This window comes from Gobius niger, assembly GCF_951799975.1.
Source record: "Gobius niger genome assembly, chromosome: 12".
Lineage (NCBI taxonomy): Eukaryota > Metazoa > Chordata > Actinopteri > Gobiiformes > Gobiidae > Gobius > Gobius niger.
In genome coordinates this window covers 29,019,513-29,044,426 of record NC_136863.1, presented here as the reverse complement: position 1 = coordinate 29,044,426, position 24,914 = coordinate 29,019,513, and the positions used below count along the sequence as shown (strand labels likewise).

Sequence of the window (24,914 nt, the reverse complement as noted above, 5' to 3'; positions counted from 1 at the left end):
TCCTCTAAAGCAGGTGGATTCCATTGGGGACTTCTTGCATTTTTTTTTCTTTTGTTGTTGTTGCAATTTCCTCCCATCGGACTAACTGAAGCGTGGGCCAGAGTTCTTTTTTTGTTTTTTTTTGGGAAAGCTCTTCTGACTTTCTTCTTTCAGAGACCACACGCCAGGCACGAGGCAAGATCGACCTCTCCTCTCCCCCCCCCCCCAAAAACCACATTGAATGGAAGATCCATCCGAGGATAGAGCGGCCGGAATTTCCTCGCCCTGCCTTGGTGGGACGCTTTGAAAATCCTCCGCTTCAACACCTGATCTTTTTTTCTAACCAAAAAAAAAAAGAATTTGGAAGGATCTGAGAGACGAAAAACACCGCGGGGATCTCGCAAAAAAAACTGGACGCAGTTCTGCAAAAGAAGAAAAGCGAGCAAGGATAATAAACGGTGCACTGTTGTGTCCCTAGGTGGTGTTGGTGGAGGAGGTGGTGGTGGTGGTGGGTGGATGCGCGCAGTTCTGCAGCCTTCTATAGGGGGAGAAAGAGAAAGGAAAAAAAAAAAAGAGCCAGAGACGCACTGTATAGAGACATCTCCGGCTAATTGCGCGGATCTAAAAATATGGAAGCGTATTACTGAGAGAAGAGAAGAGGAGGAGAATTGATTTGCCTTTCAAAGACTTTTTTTTTTCGCACCGGCGTTTGATGTGCAGGAGAATGGAGGAGTGCAGGAAGAGCGCGCTGGTGGGCTTAATGCTGTACATGGTTACGCTGAGGACGGCGCACTCCGCTCACAGCATCTACCCCAGGATACGCTTGTCGCACAAAGGTAAGTGCAGCCCGAGACGCGCGTGCATCCATCTCATGTGCAATTTATCGGCGCTTTAAGTGGCCTCTCGTTTCCAACCCACGCTGGAAGGAAGATTGTGTTTGTAGCCACGGCTGCCTTGGGGGCTGATTGAGAGAAATGTGGCTGCTGTTAAAGGCTGTTAAACATATTCTAAGCAATTTGTTTCAGGCTTATGTTTGCACAAAAAAGTTGTCAATCTAAGTCAGACTGATTTTGACTGCAATATGAACATTGTGATAATGATTTATATACATGTAAGAGCGCTCCTGCCCAGCACATTGGAACATATGGCCAAGGTGGACGAAGGTAACAGAAGTCAGATTTAGCTTCATAATCACTCATCATCGTGACAAGTTAACTTTTCATTCACTCCCCACCATCGGAGGTGGAAAGCTACAGCTCTAGTCATAGTTGCCCTGGGGCTGACAGAAACTAATTATTGATTGCTCAATGAGCCAGATTGCATGTCTTCAGGATGTTCCTTTCTTTCTTGAACAGTGTGGAGCAGGGGTCTACAAGCTTTTTTACCCAACAAGCTACTTTTACACAATATGAACATTGGAGAGCTACTTATGTTCAAAAACACTTTTGACAAACACAACTTTGATGAAGTTCACCCAGAAGAATGACTTGCCAAGATGGCATTTCAAAGAAAGTGAATTGAGTTTTAGTCCTTATACTTTACTATATTGAACAAAAAGAAAATGCATCTAAAATGTGATTATCAAGCGTGTAGAGATGTAGAAAGTCTTTGGCGAGCTACCTGGAGAGGCTTGGCGAACTACTGATAGCTCCCAAGCTACTGGTTGGACATACCTGGTGTAGATACACTGCAGTGCATGTACAGTATTATTGTAAAAATGTCGACTGGATAAAGTTGGATTGGACTGTTTGACAACATTTAAATCCCTACGATGAGGGAAACTTTCTGGATGAATGGGAGACTACCCATGCCCACTGCACAGCCAATAAGTGACGAACGATGGCGGCCAATGCTTTGTAATTCTGTTAGTTTGGATATGAAGCAAAAAGTGTTCAATACTTACATCTTACATGGCTACAATTGTAATTGATAAGACGCTACATTTCATTGACTGCACCAACCACCAACGAATTGAACTCTCAAAAAGATTTCATGCTGTGCTAACACTTCTCTCTTCTTTATTTTGCTCTTTTGAACACATATTTTTTTAATCACAGCAAACAGGATGCAAAAGGTGAACACACCTCCGTTTAAAGTAACAGGCTTGAGCTTAGACGAGTTGATATGTACCTGTCTGGTCTTTGTGCCTGTGGAAGCGCGTGGTCGCTTCCAACTTTATGCCCATTTGGAGCTATAGGAATACATTGGGAGAGGCCAAATGCTAACAACATCTGTGGTCGTTTTGTGTGACTGAGCGCACACACAAAGACCAGACAGGTACGTATCAACTCGTCTAAGCTCAGGTAAGAACATATCTCAGTATGAAAAAACGGTGGCCTGTTCCTTTAAGTCAGTGCTTCTCAACCTGGGGGTTGGGAGGCAAATTTGGGGGGTCGCCAGATCATTTAGATAAATATACATATTCTCATTAGCATATAATCGAATGTTTTATTGTAGCATGTGTTTGCTCTTTTACCAGAGTGCCATTATTTGTTTGTAGTTTGATGAATTTCATTTCAGCCATTTTTTTTTTTTCTTTGTTTTTTAAGAATTATGTAGGATAATGTCCCTATTTCTCACGGTGTGACCCGGGCGGGGCGTCACGAACCCCTTTACCTGCTATAATGGGGGTCGTGGCTCCAAAAGGTTGAGAACCACTGCTTTAAGTCGTCAAAAAATAAACCATTCCCTCTCATATGTGGTTGTAGCGCCTTTTGCTTTGATTAAAGCACTAGTCGCTGCATTGCAATGTCCAAAGAGCCTGTTTTGCATTTGTTGCACACCAAGGTCTTGTCTTGATGAGGGGAGAGTGTGACCACTGTGTAAAGCCTTCTCCAGCACATCCCAAAGATTCTCAGTAGAGTTAAGATCTGGACTCTCTGATGGGCGATCCATGTGAGCCTGATGAATCTGATGAATTATTGCCGTGTTGGAATATGACCACGCAACCAGGGGAGAAGAAATCCATTGATGGAATAACCAGGTCTTTCAGGAAGTTCTGGTCATCAGCTGATCTCAGTCTTTGGGCACATAGTGATGCTGAACCTAGACCTGACCCCGGATCAGAACAGTTTTATTTTATGTCCAGGCAGTGTATGCTCTGTGTGCGCAGGTTTTGACAACAAAGTCCATATTTTTACAAGAAAGTAGTGAGTGCTTTGAGATTTTGGTCCACATAAAAGAAAAATAGCGGTGTTTCGGGGGAAAGTGTTCAGTGTATCAGGAAAAAGGTGAATATTTACACCTTCCAATAAATAGAACCACACCAGACTTCGCTATCAGGTAAAACGAATCCCCTCTTGTTGTAAAATAGAAGAGTAAGTCCGTTTGAAGCGAATCCAAGCGTCTTCCTGCTTACGAGCGACGAAACGCAGCTTTTGAACCGACACTTTAACTGACCGTGAATAACGACCCAGGCGCACAACATTAAACCTAATGGCCGATGATTTGTGCAGCGAGTTCTTTCCAAAGGGCTTTGACTCTCTTTCGAGTGCCCTGAGTTCTCAGCCGGTGTCCGCCAACTTTGTTTTGACATTGTGGCCACGCTGGCTGAGAATCGACAATGTGGCTTTCTCTCGTGTCATGGCGGCGAGGTGAGCGTGTGCCTTTTATTCGTGTGCAGGGCCTGGGAAATATAGACGGGTGATGCATAGACAACGGTTTGAGCGTTTGACTGCAGTTGTTATCTCGCAAACAACGGCGGGCTTAACATTTCCAGATAGGAGTCTTGAGTAAACAGAACATTTTTCTACCCGGCACAGTTTCTTTGATCTCTATAGCAACGGCAGGTTGACGATTCGCCATAAGCCTGTTAGTCATGCTTGGATATAGGTGTGGAATTTGAATGGTCAACATGTCATATAAAAAAAAAAAGCATGACTGTCAGATAATCCAGTTCATAGGAGAGGAGAAGGGAATGCGTGACTTGGTTTTTCCCGACAAGGTGAGTTAGCATAGCTGGGTTAAGATGCGTGCACGACATAAAGGGGTCATATAATGCTTTATTGTGATGTAAGAAGTCTTAAAAATTCAAAAGTCCAACAACTTAAGGGTTAATATGGCCTCTGAAACTTTTTTTTTTTCCATGGAGAGCCGCATATTGAAGCGTGCATGCCCTGGAGGGTCATCATTCAGTGACGATTATCAGCAGTTTTAACCATTGAAACACACCCTCATTTAGTTTGTAAACCTTCATTCCAGCTCTGTCCCTGATTATGCTGTTTGATATCGAGGTTGCAATTGTGTAAAATCCCTGGCAAGTTGTGTTGTCTGAGTGCTCTGTGCCATTTTCCTACTCGCATTAGAGAACGGTGCCACTCATGATCCAACTTCTCCAGGACAGTTTCCTGGGTCCTCGAAAGCTGGCAGTTTCTGTTTACTCTCATGTGGGTCCTTCAAGGGATATTTCAGGGTTTCCTAGTTATCCAGAGTGTTGCTGATTTCTGGAGATATTTTTTTTTGTAATTCAAGCAGTTCTAATATTTGAAGAGTTTCGTGGCGCTAGGCTAATGCAAGGCTAGCGCATTTCTATGATATCAGCTAGCCTGCATTAAAAACAGTGTGACCCGCTCCACAGTGCACCGGAGGCAAATCACTTATAACACCAGACTAACCATATACGATACGTAATTTTTAACCATTTTGCATTTTAAAAAAACGTATATTTGAGCAGCATCAGCTTCGTGGTTGTATAAGCTACGCAGTGGTGGAGTGATCTGCTAGAAAATAGTCCCTCAAAGTGCGATCATTCATGTGATGCAAGGTCAGTTATATTCCAAAAATGATTCTATGGACACAGACATTTACATGGTTAGTCTGGTGTTATAAGTGATTTGCCTCAGGTGCTCTGTGGAGCGGGTCACACTGTTTTTAATGCAGGCTAGCTGATATCGTAGAAATACGCTAGCCTAGCACAAGCCTAGCGCCACGAAACTCTTCAAATATAAGAACTGCATGGGGTTAGCATTGTCCCAGTCCAAGGTAAAAGTTTTCTACATGGTTTACCTGGATTGTTCATGGCTCCTTGTAAAGACACAATTATAAACTATACTGATCTTGTTAAAATAAATTGTCTTTCGCTATATGGCCTCCACTTTTGAAGGTGTGTGGATTAAAAAAAAAAGTGCAATAGGGTTTATTTTACCTTTAATTCCATGTTTTGAGACACATAATTGTGGCTAACACTTAACACTATAGCTCAGGACAACCTTGAGCCGTCTTCGTCTCTCCTTATTCCCATTGACGTATTGATCGCTCTTGTCAATAAAGCCATTCATTTTCAGTGCCATCCTGGTGACAAACAGACACCTCCCTGGTCTCATCTCCTGTAGTGGTTGTGGGTAGGTTCAATTTGGTTAATGGACCCTTTTTGTTTATGTTTTTTTTTTACGTGTTTTTCATCCCGCTAATGTGATGTTAGCAGATAGTAATGTGCCATGCAGCCTATGTCAAAACAAATGAAGCCTAAATGAGGAAATCCATGGGTGTGTGAGACATTAACCAGGTTACTGAACAGAAGCAGGGAGTTGAACTGAGCAGGACTTATGACAGAAAATGTTGGTGTTTTCCTTTTCGGCAAGTTGAGTTGACTCATATTTGAAAATCTGAGCATCCAACACAGTTCTTGAGAATGTACACCTCATTGCAATCTTGTTCTAATACCTCTCTCTCTATAATGCCTCAAAATAAGTCACCATTTCTATTATAACCATAGCCTATACTAGGAATTGTATCAAGGTCTCCAAGTGGCAAGTAACATCTGAAAAAGACGAGCCATAGAAATATTTGTGTTGGGATTTTGAAAAGATTTAGAAGAGTGGAAGAGCTAGTGCTATCCCATCTTATTCCTAACTTTAATTAGATCATGGACAGTCTTTTTTCACACTTCAGGTAGCGACATGGTTCTCGAATTTGACGAGAAAGATATTAACTACCACCACAACGCGCACACAATGCATTCAACATTCTTCCCCCGCCTTAAATCATTTTTGGCAGTCACTTAGCACGAAAAAAACAAACAAAAGCCACCATTTAAAAAAACAGTCATTTAAAATTGGAACTGATTATAATCATTTTTGACGACGCGCGAGCAGAGCTAGGCACTTATGTCTCTGTCTCTGCTCCGGTGCTAGCCAAGCGTGTTCTGGCTAGCACATCGGCGTATGAAAAGGCTCCAGTTGGATCCTATCATTATGGAATGAAAAACATCTAAGCCCTAATATATGCCTCATGGGCTCTGCCAGCGCATTTCTCACACACGCACACGCCCTTTTCCTTAGCCCCAAACCGCTCGTGCGCATGGGAGCGAAAAAGTGTGAACTCTTCAAAACGTCAATGACATGAATACAGCGGGGCTTGACGGAGAGGGATGTGGTTAGGACTATTTACCCCGAGGACCAAAATATCTCTATAACATCTGGGATCAGACAGGGAAGGAAGAGAGATTCTTTCGGAAGGAATAAATGGGAGGACGGTAATATTTATATCTGGAATATTTTTTACCAGCCTGATGGATGTTGTTAAAGGCAAAAAGGTGCTGGATCAATATTATGTATATACAAAGATAGACCACAGATAAAGGAGCCTGCTTTTCTATACTGTTATATCTACACCGTCTGACTGAAACAAAGCCCTGGATGGAAGTGTTATGATCCAGGGTGGCTGTCGTTTGTCAGGCCTAGATTCAGCAACACGCTGTGCACAAATAACAATCCTGAAACCCGGTTCATCCATCTGCGGATTTCTTCTCTTCTTCTTCCAGATGTACTATAAAAGAAAATGAAACTTGGATTTAAAGAGGATTTGTCATGCATTTGGGGCTTGAGAAGATATTTAAAACATTATTTTGGGCACACCAGGCCTGGAACTCGCCCCTCAGGCAGCAGTGGGAATGGCATAGTAAAAACAAACTTTCACTTATGTTCCAAAGTTATTCTCCGTGTGGATTGAAGTATTGGCAATGTAAAATCTCCATATCCTCTCAAATTATGCACCCTCTAATTGTAAAGAGACACGCGTTAGTCGGTTATAATTTGTACTTTACTTTTGCTTTCATCGCACACGGTGGTCAGCTTCATGATGGGGTGATGAACAGACTTTGAGCGCAGAACGGATCCAATGTTGGATTATGGGCTTTAGAAATGTGGAGGACAGTTTTGCGTCTTACCTCATGATGTAAGATCACCCGGTAAGAAATAAGCGGAGCTCTTTAGCAGTAAAAGAAGAAACAACCAAAGTGAACATGATTGCCTGAGGATAACAGTGTGAATGAAGTTAAATACCAGGTATGTTTTTGAAAAGGGAAACGTTGTAACTTTGCATGTCAGGTCTCCTTAAAGGAACAGGCCACCGTTTTTACATACAGATGTTCTTACCTGAGCTTAGACGAGTTGATATGTACCAAAGATGTTGTTAGCATTTGGCTTCTCCCAGTATATTCCTGTAGCTCCAAACTGAAGTGAAGTTGGAAGTTACCACGGCCTTCCACGGGCACAAAGACCAGACAGGTACGCATCAACTCGTCTAAGCTCAGGTAAGAACATATCTCAGAATGGAAAAACGGTGGCCTGTTCCAACAACTCTCTGAATCTGGACAAAGCTGTGTCTACAGGGTCTAACCCAGGACCAAGAACTAAATCAAGACCAAACCAGAACTACACCAAGTCTAAATCGAGACAAAGCCAAGGCCTGGAACACAATCAGGACAAAACTAGATCTACCTTTAAGCAAAACTTAAAGTTGGCGCAATCAGTTTTTTTTCTTGTAGTGGAGTTAACTTCTTTTGCTACCATGGTTGTATTGAAGAAGACCACATCGAAACACTATTAGTACCTTAATTTAACAGACTTAAGTAGCCCAGCTCACCTCTCAACCCGTGCTTACTCATGAACAACATGTATGTGCTAGAAACGCGGCAGCTAAGAGATTTTACTCAACTATGTCCCACTTAAACAGTTTGAAAACAGGGCAATAATGGAAGTGCCGCTTTAAAGGAACAGGCCACCGCTTTTCCATACTGAGATATGTTCCTACCTGAGCTTAGACGAGTTGATATGTACCTGTCTGGTCGTGGAAAACCGTGGTAGCTTCCAACTTCACCCCCGTTTGGAGCTATAAGAATATGCTGGGAGAGGCCAAATGCTAACAACATATTTGGTACCAACATTTTGCGTGACTGAGCGAACGCATAAAGACCAGACAGGTACGTATCAACTCGTCTAAGCTCAGGTAAGAACATTTCTCAGTGTGTAGAAATGGTGGCCTGCTCCTTTAAGGTCTAAACAAGGAGTTATCCAGAACTAAACTAAGTCAGAACCAAGACTAAGCCGTAAGTAAACCGGAATCAAACCAGAACTTCACTACCAGAACTAAATGACACTCAATCCACCAGATTTCTCCTAGAACGAAAAGAAAACTACAAGAGCCTGCAACACCACCCAATTCTAAATCAATAAGCCTAACTGAGACCAAACCGAGAAGAAAGCAAGTGAGAGCAAGAACAAATGGACTGAACTAGGTCAGATGTAAACCAATACTCCGGTGATTATCAGCATTACGGACCTCGGTACTTCGTGAATCCCGCGTGTGGAATATTTTTAACCGTACTTGGCATACGGCGGCCAGATAAGTGCAGGATCAATGCAATCTAAATAAAATAGCGTATCAGCTTTCATGCGCTCTCTGGCAATCGATTCCTTTGGGGGCTCCATCACATGCTTCAAGGACGACCTTTCCTGCCGTGTAGCTTCGCTCTGAATAACCACACTTTTCATGTGTCGGATTAGCTCTGTCCGTTTTCTTCTTTTTCTTCCTGTCTAGACTTCTGCTCCGCTGAAGACTCCTTTTTTTCCGCAAATGCACACGAATTCACTTTCATCCCAGTCATCCATTTGGTCTGCGCACACCTCTCATTACCTCGCGAAAAGGTCGTTACGTTAATCACGCGGAGTGTAGGGTTGCAATCAAAGTCTTAGGGGGAGAATTAAGGGTAATCTATGGCTTCCACAGGCCGCCAGTGCACAATACGGCTCAGCTGTGGAGACTCATGACCACAGGTGATGAGCTGCAATTACCTAGTTACTTATAGTCTATTACATTTGAGTAACTTTTGATTGATGCTTACTCTTTTTTTTTTTTTTGAGCAAATGAATTGACTATACAAAACTAAACACTTCTACTTTCAGCACATACATTATGGGACCCTACTGAGCCTACTCAGAACAGACTTTATACTGTACTGCTCTGACGCATAGTAGGAATAATTTAGTAGTTTTCTTGCCTCAAGTGGGTCTTGTTCATGAGTGAGGAACGGATGGAGCGTGAGATCGATAGATGGATCGGTGCGGCGTCAGCAGTGATGCGGTCGCTGTATCGGACTGTTGTGGTGAAGAGGGAGCTGAGTCGGGGGCAAAGTTCTTGGTTTACCGATCGATCTACGTTCCCGCTCTCACCTATGGTCATGAGATTTGGGTAATGACCGAAAGGACAAGATCGTGGATACAAGCGGCCAAAATTAGCTTCCTTCGCAGGGTGGCTGGGCGCACCCACTGAGCTCAGTTACCCGGGAGGAGCTCGGAGTAGAGTCGCTGCTCCTTCACGTCCAAAGGAGCCATCTGAGGTGGCTAGGGCATCTGTTCCGGATGCCTCCTGGTCGCCTCCCTTGAGAGTTGTTCCAGGCATGTCCTATTGGGACAAGGCCTCATGGAAGGCCCAGGACACGCTGGTGGGACTATGTCTCTGAGCTGGCCTGGTGTCGCCTCAGTGTCCCCCCAGAACAGCTGGAGATGTGTGTGGATCGGGAGGTCTTTGCTGGGACTGCTGCCCCTGCGACCCGGCCCCGGATAAAGCGGGAGAAAATGGATCTATGGACTGAGTTTTCTTGTTGATTTGGCCGATGCTGATGTGTTTCTCTGATTGGTAAATCACAGCCCTCAGAACTTGCTGGCACAACACAGGGTCCCAAACTACATTAACAATATCAGATTACAGAGCTAATAACATTCCATGTACAGCGCTGATATTAATCTGGAATTGCTATTTTTTTCAGTAGATGAATTTTTGGTGCAACATATATATATATATATATATATATATATATATATATATATATATATATATATATATATATATATAATATAATATCCAAGTCTCTGAACATACCACTACAATAGCAAATCCATAATTAATTTAGTTTTTGTTCTAATGTTGGGGTTGTAGGTATGTTGCAGGCATAGCTTGCGTTTTCCACCATCATTGTGGTAAAAGTGCTTGTTTTTGACCGCAAATGTTTCACCCACCCACTCGCAGCAATACGGCCACCTGATTGGCTACTGGGACTGGGACAAAATATTGGATTGCAATACTTTGTGCTGCAACACTTGTGTTTTGGAGGCACTTTTATATCCTGCACTTTGTTTTCCAGTAGCAGCACTCTGTTACATTTTGTGAATGCACTTTTAAAAAGGGACTAGACGCAGGGGTGTCAAACTCATTTTGGTTTGCGGGCCAAAATTCAGCTCCCACGGCGGGTCGCGGGCCGCATATAATAGAGACAATTTTTCCAATAAATGAATAATAATCAGCTGTGATTTTGTCAAAGCCCCAACTTGACTGTAGCTTCATTAAAAACAACGACTTACATTTATATTGCACTTTACAAGCCTTTGTCACAGCTCCTCAAAGTACTACATGTACAAGTTTACTCCACACTCGGTGGTGGCAAGCTGTTATTGAAGCCACAGCCGCCCTGGGGCAGACTGTCCATTTACCACATGACAATATAATGTGTTGTTCATGTCTTAAGCTCTTATTATTTCAGTGCCCTCTGCTGGACATTTGTGGAACTCTTTCTTTTTTGCTAGAATGAGCATTCTTGTTAATCTTTAAAAAATGTATAACTTCGCACAGGAATGGGCTAGAGACTTTTTTTTTACATACTCTGGAATTTATGGTCTACATAGAATGAGCTCAGACCTGTTCACCACAACTTCCTCTAAAATTCTGCACTGTCACTCAGAAAGTTGTTAATTCGGGTCTGAAGTGCCGTCATGTATGAGCTTAATATAGAAGCTGTAGTTACGCGCAAGACCTGAGGTGGCAGTAGTGAGTATATGACCAACTTGGATCTTGTCCCTTTAATCTTAACACTTCAAAATATGTCATTTGGTTTATACTTTGGACACATGACTTTTTACATACATGGTAAACATGTTACTTATCATAATTACTTACTGCATCACAACACGTATCGGATCGGCCCTCGACTATTACTTTCTGGACCTATTCTGTGAAGAAGCTACATGTTGGTTTGGTTTATTGGACTTATAATGAATATACTCTGATTATTTATATCTCCATTGTTAGACCTACCAACACCAAGAACTATTGGAAACTAAATATTTATTTTCTGTAGCGCTTTGTTTAGATGTTTTTGAGACTTGACATTAACTTTAGTGCGTTTTTTAAATTAATTTAGATGTCCTTTTATCTCAAAATAAAACAATGAACCCATGGTATAATTACTTGGGTACATTTTTGCAGCTGATGAACAAGGAAACTGGTGGTCGGTGGTCTGTGTTAAAATACCCCACACATTTGCTGAAGTGAAGTTAGTGCTATTCCTGTAGCTTTGGGCACAGGAGATTTTCTCGTTCTTTGAGGACTGCCATCATTTGTGCCACTAATGAGGCCAGTGTGCGTCAGAGTCACAGCAGGCTGGAGAATAGCCCTGCTGCCACTGTCACTGCATTTTTAATGGTGCTACGTATCAAAGCAGTGTCTTCCCTTTAAATAGTCACTTAGTCGTTAGCTCGGGCGCATAGTGGGAATGACTTGCGTAACTGCCGGAAATTTAACCAAAACAGTGTTTTACTGGACAATTGTTTTAGGTGGGGCTTAAGTTTGAGACTGATACTAAATAAAGAAGCCAGGTTTGGTGAGATATGTAAAGACACTACATCATTACTACAAATCAGAGGTTACATAAGCAAAAATGCTCCATCATTTACAGACTATTTTTAGCCTCGACGGAAAAGTTTGATGGCCATCATTGTGACGGATTGAAAATCAAGCTGTAATTTAAGTCCAAACACAGCACTTCTCTTTCTCTGAGCATGGCCTCTGGGCTCTCCTTAAAGAGCACCTACAGCACTGTGGAACCGACGCACCATCATACCGACATCCTGTCAATCCGACACTTTTGACACCCTAAGGTTAGGGCTAAGGTCAGGTTAGCTTTAGTTTGTAACTCCACTATCCTTAAGGTTAGGGCTAAGGTAAGGTTAGCTTTAGTTCGTAACTCCACTACCCTTAAGGTTAGGGCTAAGGTAAGGTTAGCTTTAGTTTGTAACTCCACTACCCTTAAGGTCAGGGCTAAGGTCAGGTTAGCTTTAGTTTGTAACTCCACTACCCTTAAGGTCAGGGCTAAGGTCAGGTTAGCTTTAGTTTGTAACTCCACTACCCTTAAGGTCAGGGCTAAGGTCAGGTTAGCTTTAGTTTGTAACTCCACTACCCTTAAGGTCAGGGCTAAGGTCAGGTTAGCTTTAGTTTGTAACTCCACTACCCTTAAGGTTAGGGCTAAGGTAAGGTTAGCTTTAGTTCGTAACTCCACTACCCTTAAGGTTAGGGCTAAGGTAAGGTTAGCTTTAGTTTGTAACTCCACTACCCTTAAGGTTAGGGCTAAGGTAAGGTTAGGGTTTGTTTGTAACTCCGCTACCCTTAAGGTTAGGGCTAAGGTAAGGTTAGCTTTAGTTCGTAACTCCACTACCCTTAAGGTCAGGTCTAAGGTCAGGTTAGCTTTAGTTTGTAACTCCACTACCCTTAAGGTTAGGGCTAAGGTAAGGTTAGGGTTTGTTTGTAACTCCGCTACCCTTAAGGTTAGGGCTAAGGTACGGTTAGCTTTAGTTTGTAACTCCACTACCCTTAAGGTTAGGGCTAAGGTAAGGTTAGCTTTAGTTCGTAACTCCACTACCCTTAAGGTTAGGGCTAAGGTCAGGTTAGCTTTAGTTTGTAACTCCACTACCCTTAAGGTTAGGGCTAAGGTAAGGTTGCGGTTTGTTAACTAACAACTAACGTATGTCGGAATGGCGGGACGTTGCACAACAGATAAAAGTGTCACCACTCCGACAATGGGGGGAAAAAAACATCGGAGTGCTGGGACGTTTGATAAAAATTGGACAATTAGACCTCAATGTCGGAATGGGGGGGTGTCGGATTGGCGGGTTGTAACCCTGTGGAACGCCGCGTGGTTTTGCTTTGCATTTTGCACAGCAACAAAACAGCCTTTTACTGCTGCGATGGTTCTAACATGACGCACTCTCACATCAGACCTGAGAGCGTTGACTTGGACAAATCCACGGAGGAGAGAGAGTCGAAGGTTACAGGACACTGGCAGTGCAGGCTTCAAAGATGCACCATGTGAACTGCTGAATATTGTTCGTCCACTGTGTTTCTTAAACATTAAGTTCAAATTGAGGAAATGCAAATTGCTTTCGCTAATCATATGTGCATTTAAACAGCCTGGTTCTGGGATGTAAGATAAGATAAGATATGATGGTACTTTATTGATCTCACAGATGGAGAAATTGCATTCGATGAGAGAGCATCCGGCAGCAGCACCCATTCAGTGCGCACCACACTTTTTTTTTTCTTTGGTGAAAGATCGTTGTGTCGCAGCTCTTTTTTTTTTCTTTGGTGAAAGATCGTTGTGTCGCAGCTCTTTTTTTTTTCTTTGGTGAAAGATCGTTGTGTCGCGGCCGCCATCTTCACTGTTTTGGTCACAGGAGGAGCACTGGTTGATGGGAAATCCGTAGACGATGACCACGGCGGTGGAGCTCTTGCGCTTCGCCACGATGTTTCTCAGCCATTCTTAGATCTTTCTATGTGAAGCTGCTTTGTAAAAAAAAAAAAGAAAAGAAACCCAACAATATATATGAAATGTCCAGATTGTGACTTTTCACAAGTTTTTGATCGTTATTTAATTCACTTCTGTTCATCACAGAGTTCCCAAAATCACACATTTAGTGTATTAGAGTGTCATACACATTACATTTTTGGCACTCATTGTGTTGATATTGACGAACAGATGATGCTCTGAAGTTGCCCTCTTTTGAGACTTTGCTCAAAAGTTTTAACACATTTTTGTTGCAAAATTAATGTTCCATGATTCTGTGTAGAAATCATGTTTAGTTTAGCTTCATTTATCCTGCAACATGAATAAGAGGTGTATATGTCCTTAAACAACAACAAAACTAATACATATGAGATATTTATTAATGATGAATAATAATAGGTTCACAACAGATTTCTAATGACCCCTGTCCTGAGTGAAACCACAGCTACAAACCATCTGTAATCATGCTGTTGCCAAGTGTTTTCAATATGAAGTGCAGACAGAGCTATTCAATGAATTAAATAATTGATAACTCCTGGATAACTGAGCGCAAACATAAACCAACATGTTTTCTGACACCATTGGCAGATGGCCCATGTGTCAAATCCAAATGCGTCCCTCTGCTGTTGATCACAAGAGCTCCATTGTAATCTGCTCAGAAAGAAAGAACACACAACAGACAAGACTGTTCATTATAGAGTTGTCTGAGCGTGCGGATGACTCCTGCTGGATCATATTACGCTGTTCATTCAAATAAAGGCTGTGAATCAAGTGAACATGCAGAAAACCTACTCAGTGGACTGTGTTGTAATAAAGTTCAACAGTCAGGGGTCCAGAAGTGTTTGTCTAAAGGTTTAGGCAATACAGAGGACCTTCAGCTATGTGCCAACCGCTGACAATAGCATGGATGTTTTTAATGACCATCATCAAGAGCAACATGAGCTTATTACAGAGACACTTGAGTAATTGTTGTTTTGGGAGGTTTTTTCCGAGGTTTGTTTTTCTCTGGGGAAAATGAGCAATCTTAAAAGAAAACAATCAAAGCTAGTTTATTTTTAAAAGTTAGCTTGTTTCGACCAGCACTGATTTATTTTGGCCCTTGTTCCAGATGAGTAGACCACCTGGCCTAAACTGTACACCAGAGGTCATGAATTAGCAGACCCTGGTCCGGATCTGGACCCACACATCCGGACCTGAACCTTGGATCTGAACTTTTGACCCAGCCATATATCGCCTCAGTCAAGCGGCTACCCAGATGAACAGAGAGACGTCCTCAGCTCTGTGAACGACCGAGGACTGAAATACAGCTGCTTTACATGTATTAAAAACATGCATTCTATATAAACCATAGGCCAGGGGAAAATAATTCCAACAAGTCTATGAAAAATCCAAGTAAAGGTAGATTGTATCACTTTTGCATCTCACTGAAACCAATTGCTGCTTGTGGAATCACCTACTCCTGAAACTCCCTGACAGTCCACAATCAACTGTGTTTTTTTTTGCAGTGTCAAGTTGAAGAAAGACTTCTATTGTGTTGCTAATGAAGGAACATCTCTCCACAAAGGGCCTGACTGACGTTACGGCTCCAGCATGTTGGACGTGTTTCATGCATGACGGCCTCTGCAGCATGCCTCTGCGCTAACCTGACAGTTCGACCGGCGAAGGCATGTTTCCTTTACACTTGTAACCATCAATCACGTCTCGCTCTCCGCGGAACTCGGAGCGATCGGGCGAAGGTTTGCGCTGTAGGAGTTAGCTTGCATAAATATACGCTTTCGCAAAAGGGTACGGGCGCGTAGACTAAACTAATGTCACGGAGCGAGCGGGATCTTGAAAGGGGAGGGCGGTTTTGATGCATTGCTCCGGTTGTAAACTCAATGATTTCTAAGCTAGCAATTAGCGTTATTGGAAGCAGCCCACACTCGCGCCGGGGCTATAATTTTGTCGAGTTTCTTCAGACAGGGTAAAAAAAACAAAAAAAAAACGTTTTAACCTTGAAACGATGTGGTTGCAGGTGACTTATTTGCGAGGGGGATTGCCAAAGTGTTTGTCTGAAATTAAGTGCGTTTTTTTATGTTCGTTAATTTTCAGCAACCGCCCCGACTTATCTATAATTAACCTTTACTGTCTTGGATGCGCGCCACAGCCACAGCCATAGACATTTTATCATGCCTGGTTGTCGGTGCTTGCGTGACTCACACACACACCTTAAGGTCAATGAGGACAGACGTACAGTGCACATGCTTGTAAATGGATGAAAAGAATACTCCAGGTTTCATGTGGTTATTAATAGAGATGCTGTGAGTTAATGTAAGCTAAAAGGCTAAAATGTAAGTGATCCTTGTGCCATGTTCTTTTCTATTAGTTTATTAATAGATATAATTAATCATTGATTTGATATTTTCTTCAAAACATCTCGTTTTGAAGAAAATATCTTAGACTTTGTGAGGACTTGTGTCGAGCCGCTTGTGCATCTTTTGAGTCATCTTTAGAACTGTTCCTAAAAAGGTCCTCTTTTTACCAAATAGGTCGGTCACGAAAACTTTAATGTAAATGCTAATAAATGAACAGAAGATGAGCCCAACACTTGATTTTTTTTTTATCTGCCACTTATTGAAAGTTAAATTGGCTTGATGCAAGTTGGCCTTTTTATACTCGCTACTGCCACCTCAGGCTATACATGTAACTAGACCTTCTATATTAAGCTCATACATGACGGCACTTCGGTAACCTGGCTAACGCCAGACTGCTGTGTGCGCTCAAATCATTTCGACCTGCACGAACGAGGAGAGACGGCAAGATGATGACGAGCTATTCGATATACGGAAGCTTGTAGTTTATTGACGGATAAAAAAAAAAAAAAGTTTATTTACGGATCCAACATGACAGCAGCAGACGCAACGCTATTTTTCGATCAAGCTTTAGACCTTGTTCTTAATAGTTTAGCTCAAAAGTTTACAGCGGGTACGTCATACGTCATCGGATACGATGATACGATTGGCTGTGGTCTCGTGCAGACGCATGATAGACATTTGTAGCACCCAATAAACAGCTATGGACGATCGTAAACCACACCTCTCCTACGAGAAAATGAATTGGTGGTCCCCAGACTAAATATCACTTGTGATTTTAGTTTGGCGTTAGCCAGGCTAGCACTTCGGACCCAAAGTAACACCTTTTTGAGTGACAGTGCAGGATTTTAGAGGCAGTTGTGGCAAATTGGTCTGGGCTCATTCTACACATTAGGACATGGCTGGAACAAAATCCTTAATGTTAAAGGAATAGGCCACCGTTTTTACATACTGAGATATGTTCTTACCTTAGCTTTGACGAGTTCTTTAGGACCTGTCTGGTCTTCACCCGTGCCTTCAATCACGTAAACGTAGCGCAGACGGCGTTAGCATTTAGCCTCTCCTCTCCTCTATAGCTCCAAAACAGGTCAAGATAGAAGCTACCAAGCTCTTCCACGTTTTCCCTATTTAAATATGGTTACGTGAAGTGTTCCACTACAAAGTATAATTACACAAAATTAAACAATGTGGATTTTCTAAGCGGATAAAAGGGGGAACTATATTGTAAGGCGTAATAATACCAGGAGTAGTTCGAAATCCGTGCAGTAATCTTCACTTTACTGTACGGATGCCACTTTGTGAGGACCTGGGCTCACAAAATCAAAGCTGGCCATCCCAGTCCCTCACTGCAAAAAGATAATATATTCATGAATTAAAATAATTCAAATTAAGAATATTTCATTTGAGGTGTTTTGATTTAAAAAGTAAATAATCTGCTGTTGGAATGCCAAAATTTCCGGATAATAAACCACTACTCTACTTTTCACATGCTGACCCTTTGACTCTTGCGGCCTATACAACGGTTAATCGGCTAATCTGTTAATTAGCCGCACCGCTAACAGCCTGTGCTAACGGCCTCTCGGTAGAGATAGATCTTGTGCCCGAGTTGGGCCGGGAGATCATGTAGAGTTGTCCCGTAGTTCAGCCTGTATGGGTCATGTCAAGCATGTGCTAGTGCTTTGATACTGACACTACACAGGGACCATCGCAGTACAGTATGCTCTTCCTCTCCAAAAAGTTTTTTTCAACTCTCCGGGGACTAAATAAGTAGTTTGGTGTCCATTTAGTGCAGGGGTGTCGAAGTCGAAATCCAGCCCCCATGGTGGGTCGAGGGCCGCATATTGTAAAGGACTGTGACATCATAAATAACGGCTTAAACTTATTGTGCTTCATCAGACTGTGCCACATGTTTCTCAAAGTGCTTCATGAAGTCATTATTCATTCACTCCACACTCAATGGCAGCAAGTTACTACTGTAGCCACAGCCGCCCTGGAGCAGGCAGACCATTTACCACATGGCTATAATATGCTGTTTATATCATGATCTCTTATTATGTCAGTGCCCTCTGCTGGACACGTGTGGAATTATTTCCTTTTTTTAATGCCCCCTAGTGGCTGGAGTGAGCAAACTGGTTGTTTCTTTAAAAATCCATAACTCCGCACAGGAATGGCTAGAGACTCTCGTGGGCCGCATGTGGCGATGTTTGTGAAAAATGAGCGAGGAGGAGACAAGAGTCAAAACGGCATAGAGGAGGGACTCTGTGGTGCTTCTGCTCCTACTGTGCACATTACCTGTATTTTTGCTCCTAATATAAGAAAAAAAATGCAATAATAGATAACAAGGATCTGGAGAGTGAACGGTTTCTTCATTCCTGCTTTGTCATCTTGGACAAAGGAGGAAGCACAAAGCACAGTAATTGTAGCCCAGGGAATTTTCTGTTTTTGAATTTTTATTTTTCTGAGTCCAATTGTTTGTTGTAGTATTTGTCGTCTTTTCTGATATTTCCCAAGGGTGCCGACATTTCTTAAAGGGCGCTGCATTTCCTTCCTTAGCTCGTCTCCTTTCCTGCGTCCTAGCCCCTCCATCCTTTTTCATTTGGCCGGCCCGGCTCGCCCGCCTGTGCCCCCCCACGCTCTCATTGTGTGGAGTGAGGGCCCTCGCCATCATTAATAGAACGTCTCGTGGGGAAGGCAGCTGTTGGTGAAACTCTAATATCCTTCCTGACCTTTTTTGTTGCCGTAGCCGGGAAACGCAGCCCTGTTAAGACAGCCGTATGAGAAATAAGAGGATGGCAAACATATTGGAACCTCACGTCAAAGAGATTAGAGAGTAGAGAGATTAGAGAGAGGGAACAAGTATTTAGGAAAATCAAACTGTGATTTATGTTTGAAAAGCGAGTGGTGTTTTGTTTTATTTTTGCATATTTCTGCAAAATGAGTTACATTTTTTTTTACACTTAACTACTAACACATTTCATCACATTCAAAAATAGATTTAAAAAAATATAGATAAATTTAATTGATATAAGATTGTTGTGGATGTTGTTTTTAATTAAAGGTGTGAAAACTTATTTTCTTGTAGTAGAGTGAACTTCATTTGGCAACAATAGACACATCATCAATGTGACATTAATGACAGAAAAACAGACCCTTGTGCAGTTGGGGTTAGGATTCCACTGAAAAAGAGATTCTAATCTCAGTGGGACTTTCCTGGTTCAATAAAGTTCCAATAAAAAAGGAAATATAGCACATTTTCCTTCAGCGCAAACCAGGAAGTCAGAGGCTAAAGTAAGCACAGTGTTAGCATTGGTGGTGTTGTGTCTCACTATGAACTCAGGCTGAGATGAGCTTCTAATTAACACAAGTGAACAATCGATATCGGCATTGCATCATAGAAGGAGGTGTGGCCTCGCCGAGGGGGAAACAGAATCTTTTGGTAAACACCATTTTTCACTTTCGGGCGAAATATAAACTTATTTATCAGATACAACTAAAGTCAAGTCTAAATCAGGTCTAAATTGATGTTTATTCACCACATATTGTTCAGTAGAATCCGAAAAACGGCAGATGTAGATAGCGCTAGATAGCGTTAGCATTAGCACAATGCTAACATGATAGCATGTTTGCATTCTCCGTTGTTTATGAGCTGTTGAACCACTTTGCTCCTCTCCATGTCTTTGTATCTAAGTTTAGATTTTTCTCCAAATTGTTTTCCCCCTTAACTGTTTTCATACATGACCATATATGGGCGATTCCAGAGATGCCGTCTGTGTCTATGGGGATGTGTGGAAGAGGCTATGAAAGCTAGAAACGAGTTGACGTTTTTTTTTTCGTGGTTTGATTCAGATCGGGGGAAAAAACAACACAGCAGACGGTCTGGGGCCTCACAGCACACGTACACAGGATTTTTAACCCTATTACAGTTATACAATAAGTGTTGCTTTTCTTTTCTTTTTCAGCTCTATGTGGAATATTGTATTTCCACACATTCTCCAGCCTACGCCAAGTGGCTTCTGGTATGGGGACCACATTAATGAGTATGAGTTAAAGCATGTGGTATTGATCCGACACCCACAAAATGTCACTGAAATCAGATGGAAAACTAAGAGGTTGGAACCGTTCATGTGTGCGTCACAGCTTGAAGGCCCCAGGTTCGATTCCCACCTGGACGGGGTCTTTCTGTGTGGAGTTTGCATGTTCTCCTCGTGTCTGTGTAGGTTTCCTTCAGGTACTCCAGTTTCCCCGACCACTACAGTAAAAACGTGTACAATAGGTAATGAGAGTCCTTATCTCCAATGAAAATGGACTTCTCTGACCATGCTCAAGTCCTGGTTTTACACTTGTGTGTGGTCTGGAGCTGCTGTCATTTCTCATCACAAACCACACGTATGGAAACTCTCGCTGCTCCTTACAGCTTTGAGGGTCCTGAAGCCAGAAGAATTAACTTTCAAATCCGTCTGGTTCCCAGAGCGTGCATTGTATAAGAACAGCCGACACTCTGTAAGACCTGGATTTGGAGTACATGCCTGGCTAAACCACCTACCAGGAGCCTGCAGTCTCTTCAAAGTTCCTTTAGCCCAAGTTCTACGCACTCCAGTATGAGAGAGTCATAGTTTCCAAGCCATAGGATCAGCCTTCCTTAGTGAACATCAGCATCAACATCAGCAGGGTTAGGCAGACTTTGCTGTTACGTCTTTTGAGGATGTTCTTTTGTGACTAAACAGGCTGTACAAACAGTGGCTCTGAATAAGAGATAAGTACCTGGAGAATAACATAGATAAACATTTCATATCCGTAACATATTTGTGTCCCAAGAGAGGTGTTCAGTTAGTTTTAAATAGTGATCCCTTCATAAACCGCAGTACGGTTGCAAAATTCTGGGAATTTGCAATGGACATGTCCAAGGGGAATTCATGGAAATTAACGGGAATATATGAGAATTAAAGGGACTCAACAGGAAATCAACACACCTGCAAGTTGCTTCTTTACAGACAGATATAAACTGAAGCATAAACATTTGATTTGACACTTATACATTATATCTTCTCCGTCTGACACCAGGGTTTGCAGAGGACAAAGAGATGCAAAGAGCTTTTGGAAACAGAACAGACTCACTCATTTGTGTCCGTCTTGCTTATATTCATCAAGCGTGTGCAGTATTTATTTATAGCATATTTTATTGTTTTAAAAGTCTATAGTTTAGGTCTGTTGTCAGACTCAGGTTCCTCCTCCAACACTATTGGTTATCGTTTGTCATGATCTGAGTTAGAGACAGGTGAATTTAAACGGAAGTGTGACTAAACAAAACCATGATATAAGACTTTGCCGTCCACAGCGCGTATTAGAAAAGGAAAAAAAAGAGAGAGAATTAACCAGAATTTAGGTTTAGGAAAGTTGTGTTATGTTTTGACTATATGGTCCTCACAGTTCTTCTGTGGTTTGGGGATGTGACGTCACTCAAATGCCTGTTTCATGGTTCAGAAATATAATGTTCGATGCAAACATTGCCCACATGTCCATTGGTTAAGTAAAGATGGGTGGGGGCTTGTTGGGTGGGGGCTTGTGCCCACTGACAATTGGCCCACTCTACACCCTGTTTTTAATGCATTGCACTATATAGGGCAGGAGGGCCCAAACTTTTTGTCTCCGAGGGCCAAAATGAAAAAGTGCCTGTGAGTTGCGGGCCAAACATGCCGATGTCAAGCACGAAAAACACAAATAACTTCAAATTATAAAGTAACTTTATTTTATTTACTTTTTTTTTTTGCCTACATTTGCATTTGATTCTATCTATGCAAATATTAAAACGAATGGTAACTATGGCAAAAGCCTAATTTTAGTAGAACAAAATAAACAATTGTAGCAATTTAGTGCGAAAAAAAACAAAAAAATAACACCTGTATCAACAGCATCTCCAGCAACTTTACCTCATTCACTCAAGATAATGCCACATTAGATTATTCTGAAAGTGTCAGTTCAGCATTCTTATATCAATTTTTAACATATACTGTTGTTGATGTCAACAACCTTTGCAATAAAAGTTGGAAAACTGTGAAAGTTGATGCTACAACGCTCTGTGATTAATAATACCAAGACACCACAACAGCGTTTCCTTTGCGAAAGGAGTGAAACAGCGCCCCCAATTTGATGCTGGTGGTCAAAAGGTGAACTGCATCCATATTTACCATTGAGAATGAATGGAAGAGAGTTAGTATTAACCACACACAGCGCAAAAGTAGGTGGGCCAACAGAATTGTGGGCCCCACTTTGGGCACCCCTGATATAGGGCTTACATTAATAATAATGATAAAATCAAATAATTAATAAAACAAATAAACATTGCAACAGTAGAAATGGGACAAGGGAGTAACACGATTATCGCGGTGCACCTACACTCCTATACTTATTCATTCACAAATATTGACAAGCGATGAAATGACACTGTAATCCAAACATAGTCATTTCCTTTGTGAGAGACAGATAAACAACAACAACATCTCCACTTTAGAAACTCCTACACTTACCACAATACAGGTCTTATCTGCACCAGCTCACTTTCAAACTAAGGCCTGTTAAGACTGAACACTTGCCAGACAGTATGCTGCAAAGCTATCGGAAACCTGTGCCCCATTCTCTTATTAAAATTATCCATCATACACCAGCACATGTGTTTGTGTAATAATGAAACTTTAACTCCACCTTATTGGACGTTTTATCACAAAATCTGACACGTTATCATTTTGATACAATTATTGTGTTTTATCTACACTATAAACATGTCTACGGCCGATATTACACCTCATGTGTGTAATACGGTAAAATGCGATTAAACCTATAGCGCTCACCTTTACGACCCTATATTACAGACCGCGGCTTTGTTCTTTGTCCCTGATCCCTCCGGAACCATCCATGTGGCTTTCATTTGGCCCTGTGACTTCACCCGCCTCACACACACACACACACACACACTGTACGGACGATGTACACACATTAGCTCAAAATATACAACAGTATTTATTCTTTTTTCACATGTGTTTACAGACAATCAGATTCCATCTTATTGAATCATTTTATTTCCATAATCCAGTGTGTTGCCCCTGTCCCCAGCCCAAAGTGCACAGATAGTCCAGTGCAAAACGGGGACACAGGAACCTTGCCACTTTTGATATATATATCGTTGTAGCACCCTCAGCCATGACATAATGAGAAAGTCACCAACCCGATGCACCCTCGTGTCAATGCGAACTGACCTGATATGCTTTTGAATGTGCATCCTTTTCATCTTCTGAGTGAGTGACAGCCGCCTCTGAAAGTTAAAAAGGATCCGATGGAGTAAAAAGCGACGAGGCGATGCGCTCACAAAATCTAAAACTTATCTGACGCAAACTGCACTCATCTGACATGAAATCACAGGGAATCAGGCTGCCACACCTATTAATGCATTAGTTTACCAAATGACCAACAGGGGGCAGCCCTCCGGACAAACATTCTTAACCGCACACCCTCATGTGAACTGCAGAATACAAGGACGGACTCAGAGCAGTCACATCACAGACCTGTCTCAGCACTGATTGGCTAAACTCATGATCACATGGTATGAACCTTCAGCGCTAATTCAACCTGGGAGACGTACCTGCAGCCTTCATTCATCGCCTCATCATCGGCAGCCTTCAGTTATCATCCAATCAGCGCAAGCCGCACCTTTGTGTCAGCCAATCATCGGCCAGGATCCCCTTCTTAAGCCCCCCTCCGGTCAATCACTCGGCCGTTTCCCAGCTGTGCTGCGCCCCTCCTCCACCTGGCCTCTCCTCAGGCTCTGCTCATCGAGTCGACTGGCCACCCCGGGTCTCATCTTACCACCACCAGGGTCCAGGCTCTGGGGTAAGATTCTGGCCATCATCTATCAACGCCATGTATTCCATATCGTTAATGCAATCGTCCTGAGCCCCAATCACGATTCAAGTTCAGTAAAACTTTCTAATGCAGTCTGTCTCTCAGTCTTTTGAGGTTTAAATACTGTTGTGAAGCTTCTCACATCACAATTTGCAATGACTCACTTTTACTTTAGAAAGCTCCAGATTTGCCACACCTTCCAAGGAAATAGAAACTATCCTCCTCGGTGCACTCACGGTGTATATACTCTTTGTAACACATCAAAGCTCAGGTGTTTAAGTCCACGTTATAAAGCCACAATCGGGTTTTGGCAGACGCCTGACCAGCGGCTGCTGCAGGAGTCGATTATTGCCATGTACTTATCAGATACTGAAACTGCATTACTCAGAGTCGACACACAATATAAAGTAACAGATGGAAACACTAAATAAGAGGCCGTTACCTTTGATCTATTGATGTCATTTCCTCTTATCGCCAGTAGGGCACTGTGACTATGTGGAGTTAACTGATTCTGCACATATCCAAGATGAAGTAGGATCTATGATGGGCAGCATGACCTCCGATATGAGGTCACTATGTTCCAATACAGTACATCAATTTACTCACAATCATAAACTCATTTTAAGATAAGACAGAACTTTATCGATCTCACAATGGAGAACCTCACTTGTTACATCAGCTCTCAAGAAACACTCAAGGGGGTGCAAATAGGCAGGAAATGTTCAATCACAGAAGTAAAGAATCATGTGCAAACAAATATTAGTTATCGGGGCATCTTATGTACACATTTAAGTGGATATGAC

General features: G+C 42.2%; 1 protein-coding gene across 1 annotated transcript in view; it reads left to right on the top strand.

Annotated features, from left to right (window-relative positions):
• The first annotated feature begins 511 nt into the window (after positions 1-511).
• Positions 512-24,914, top strand: part of sema3e (sema domain, immunoglobulin domain (Ig), short basic domain, secreted, (semaphorin) 3E) — an 82,185-nt gene continuing 57,782 nt past the window's right edge. Inside the window, exon 1 of the mRNA XM_079567811.1 lies at positions 512-815. Within this exon, the coding sequence (XP_079423937.1) occupies positions 692-815 (124 nt within the window). The 5' untranslated portion in view covers positions 512-691. The remainder of the gene's footprint in view (positions 816-24,914) is intronic.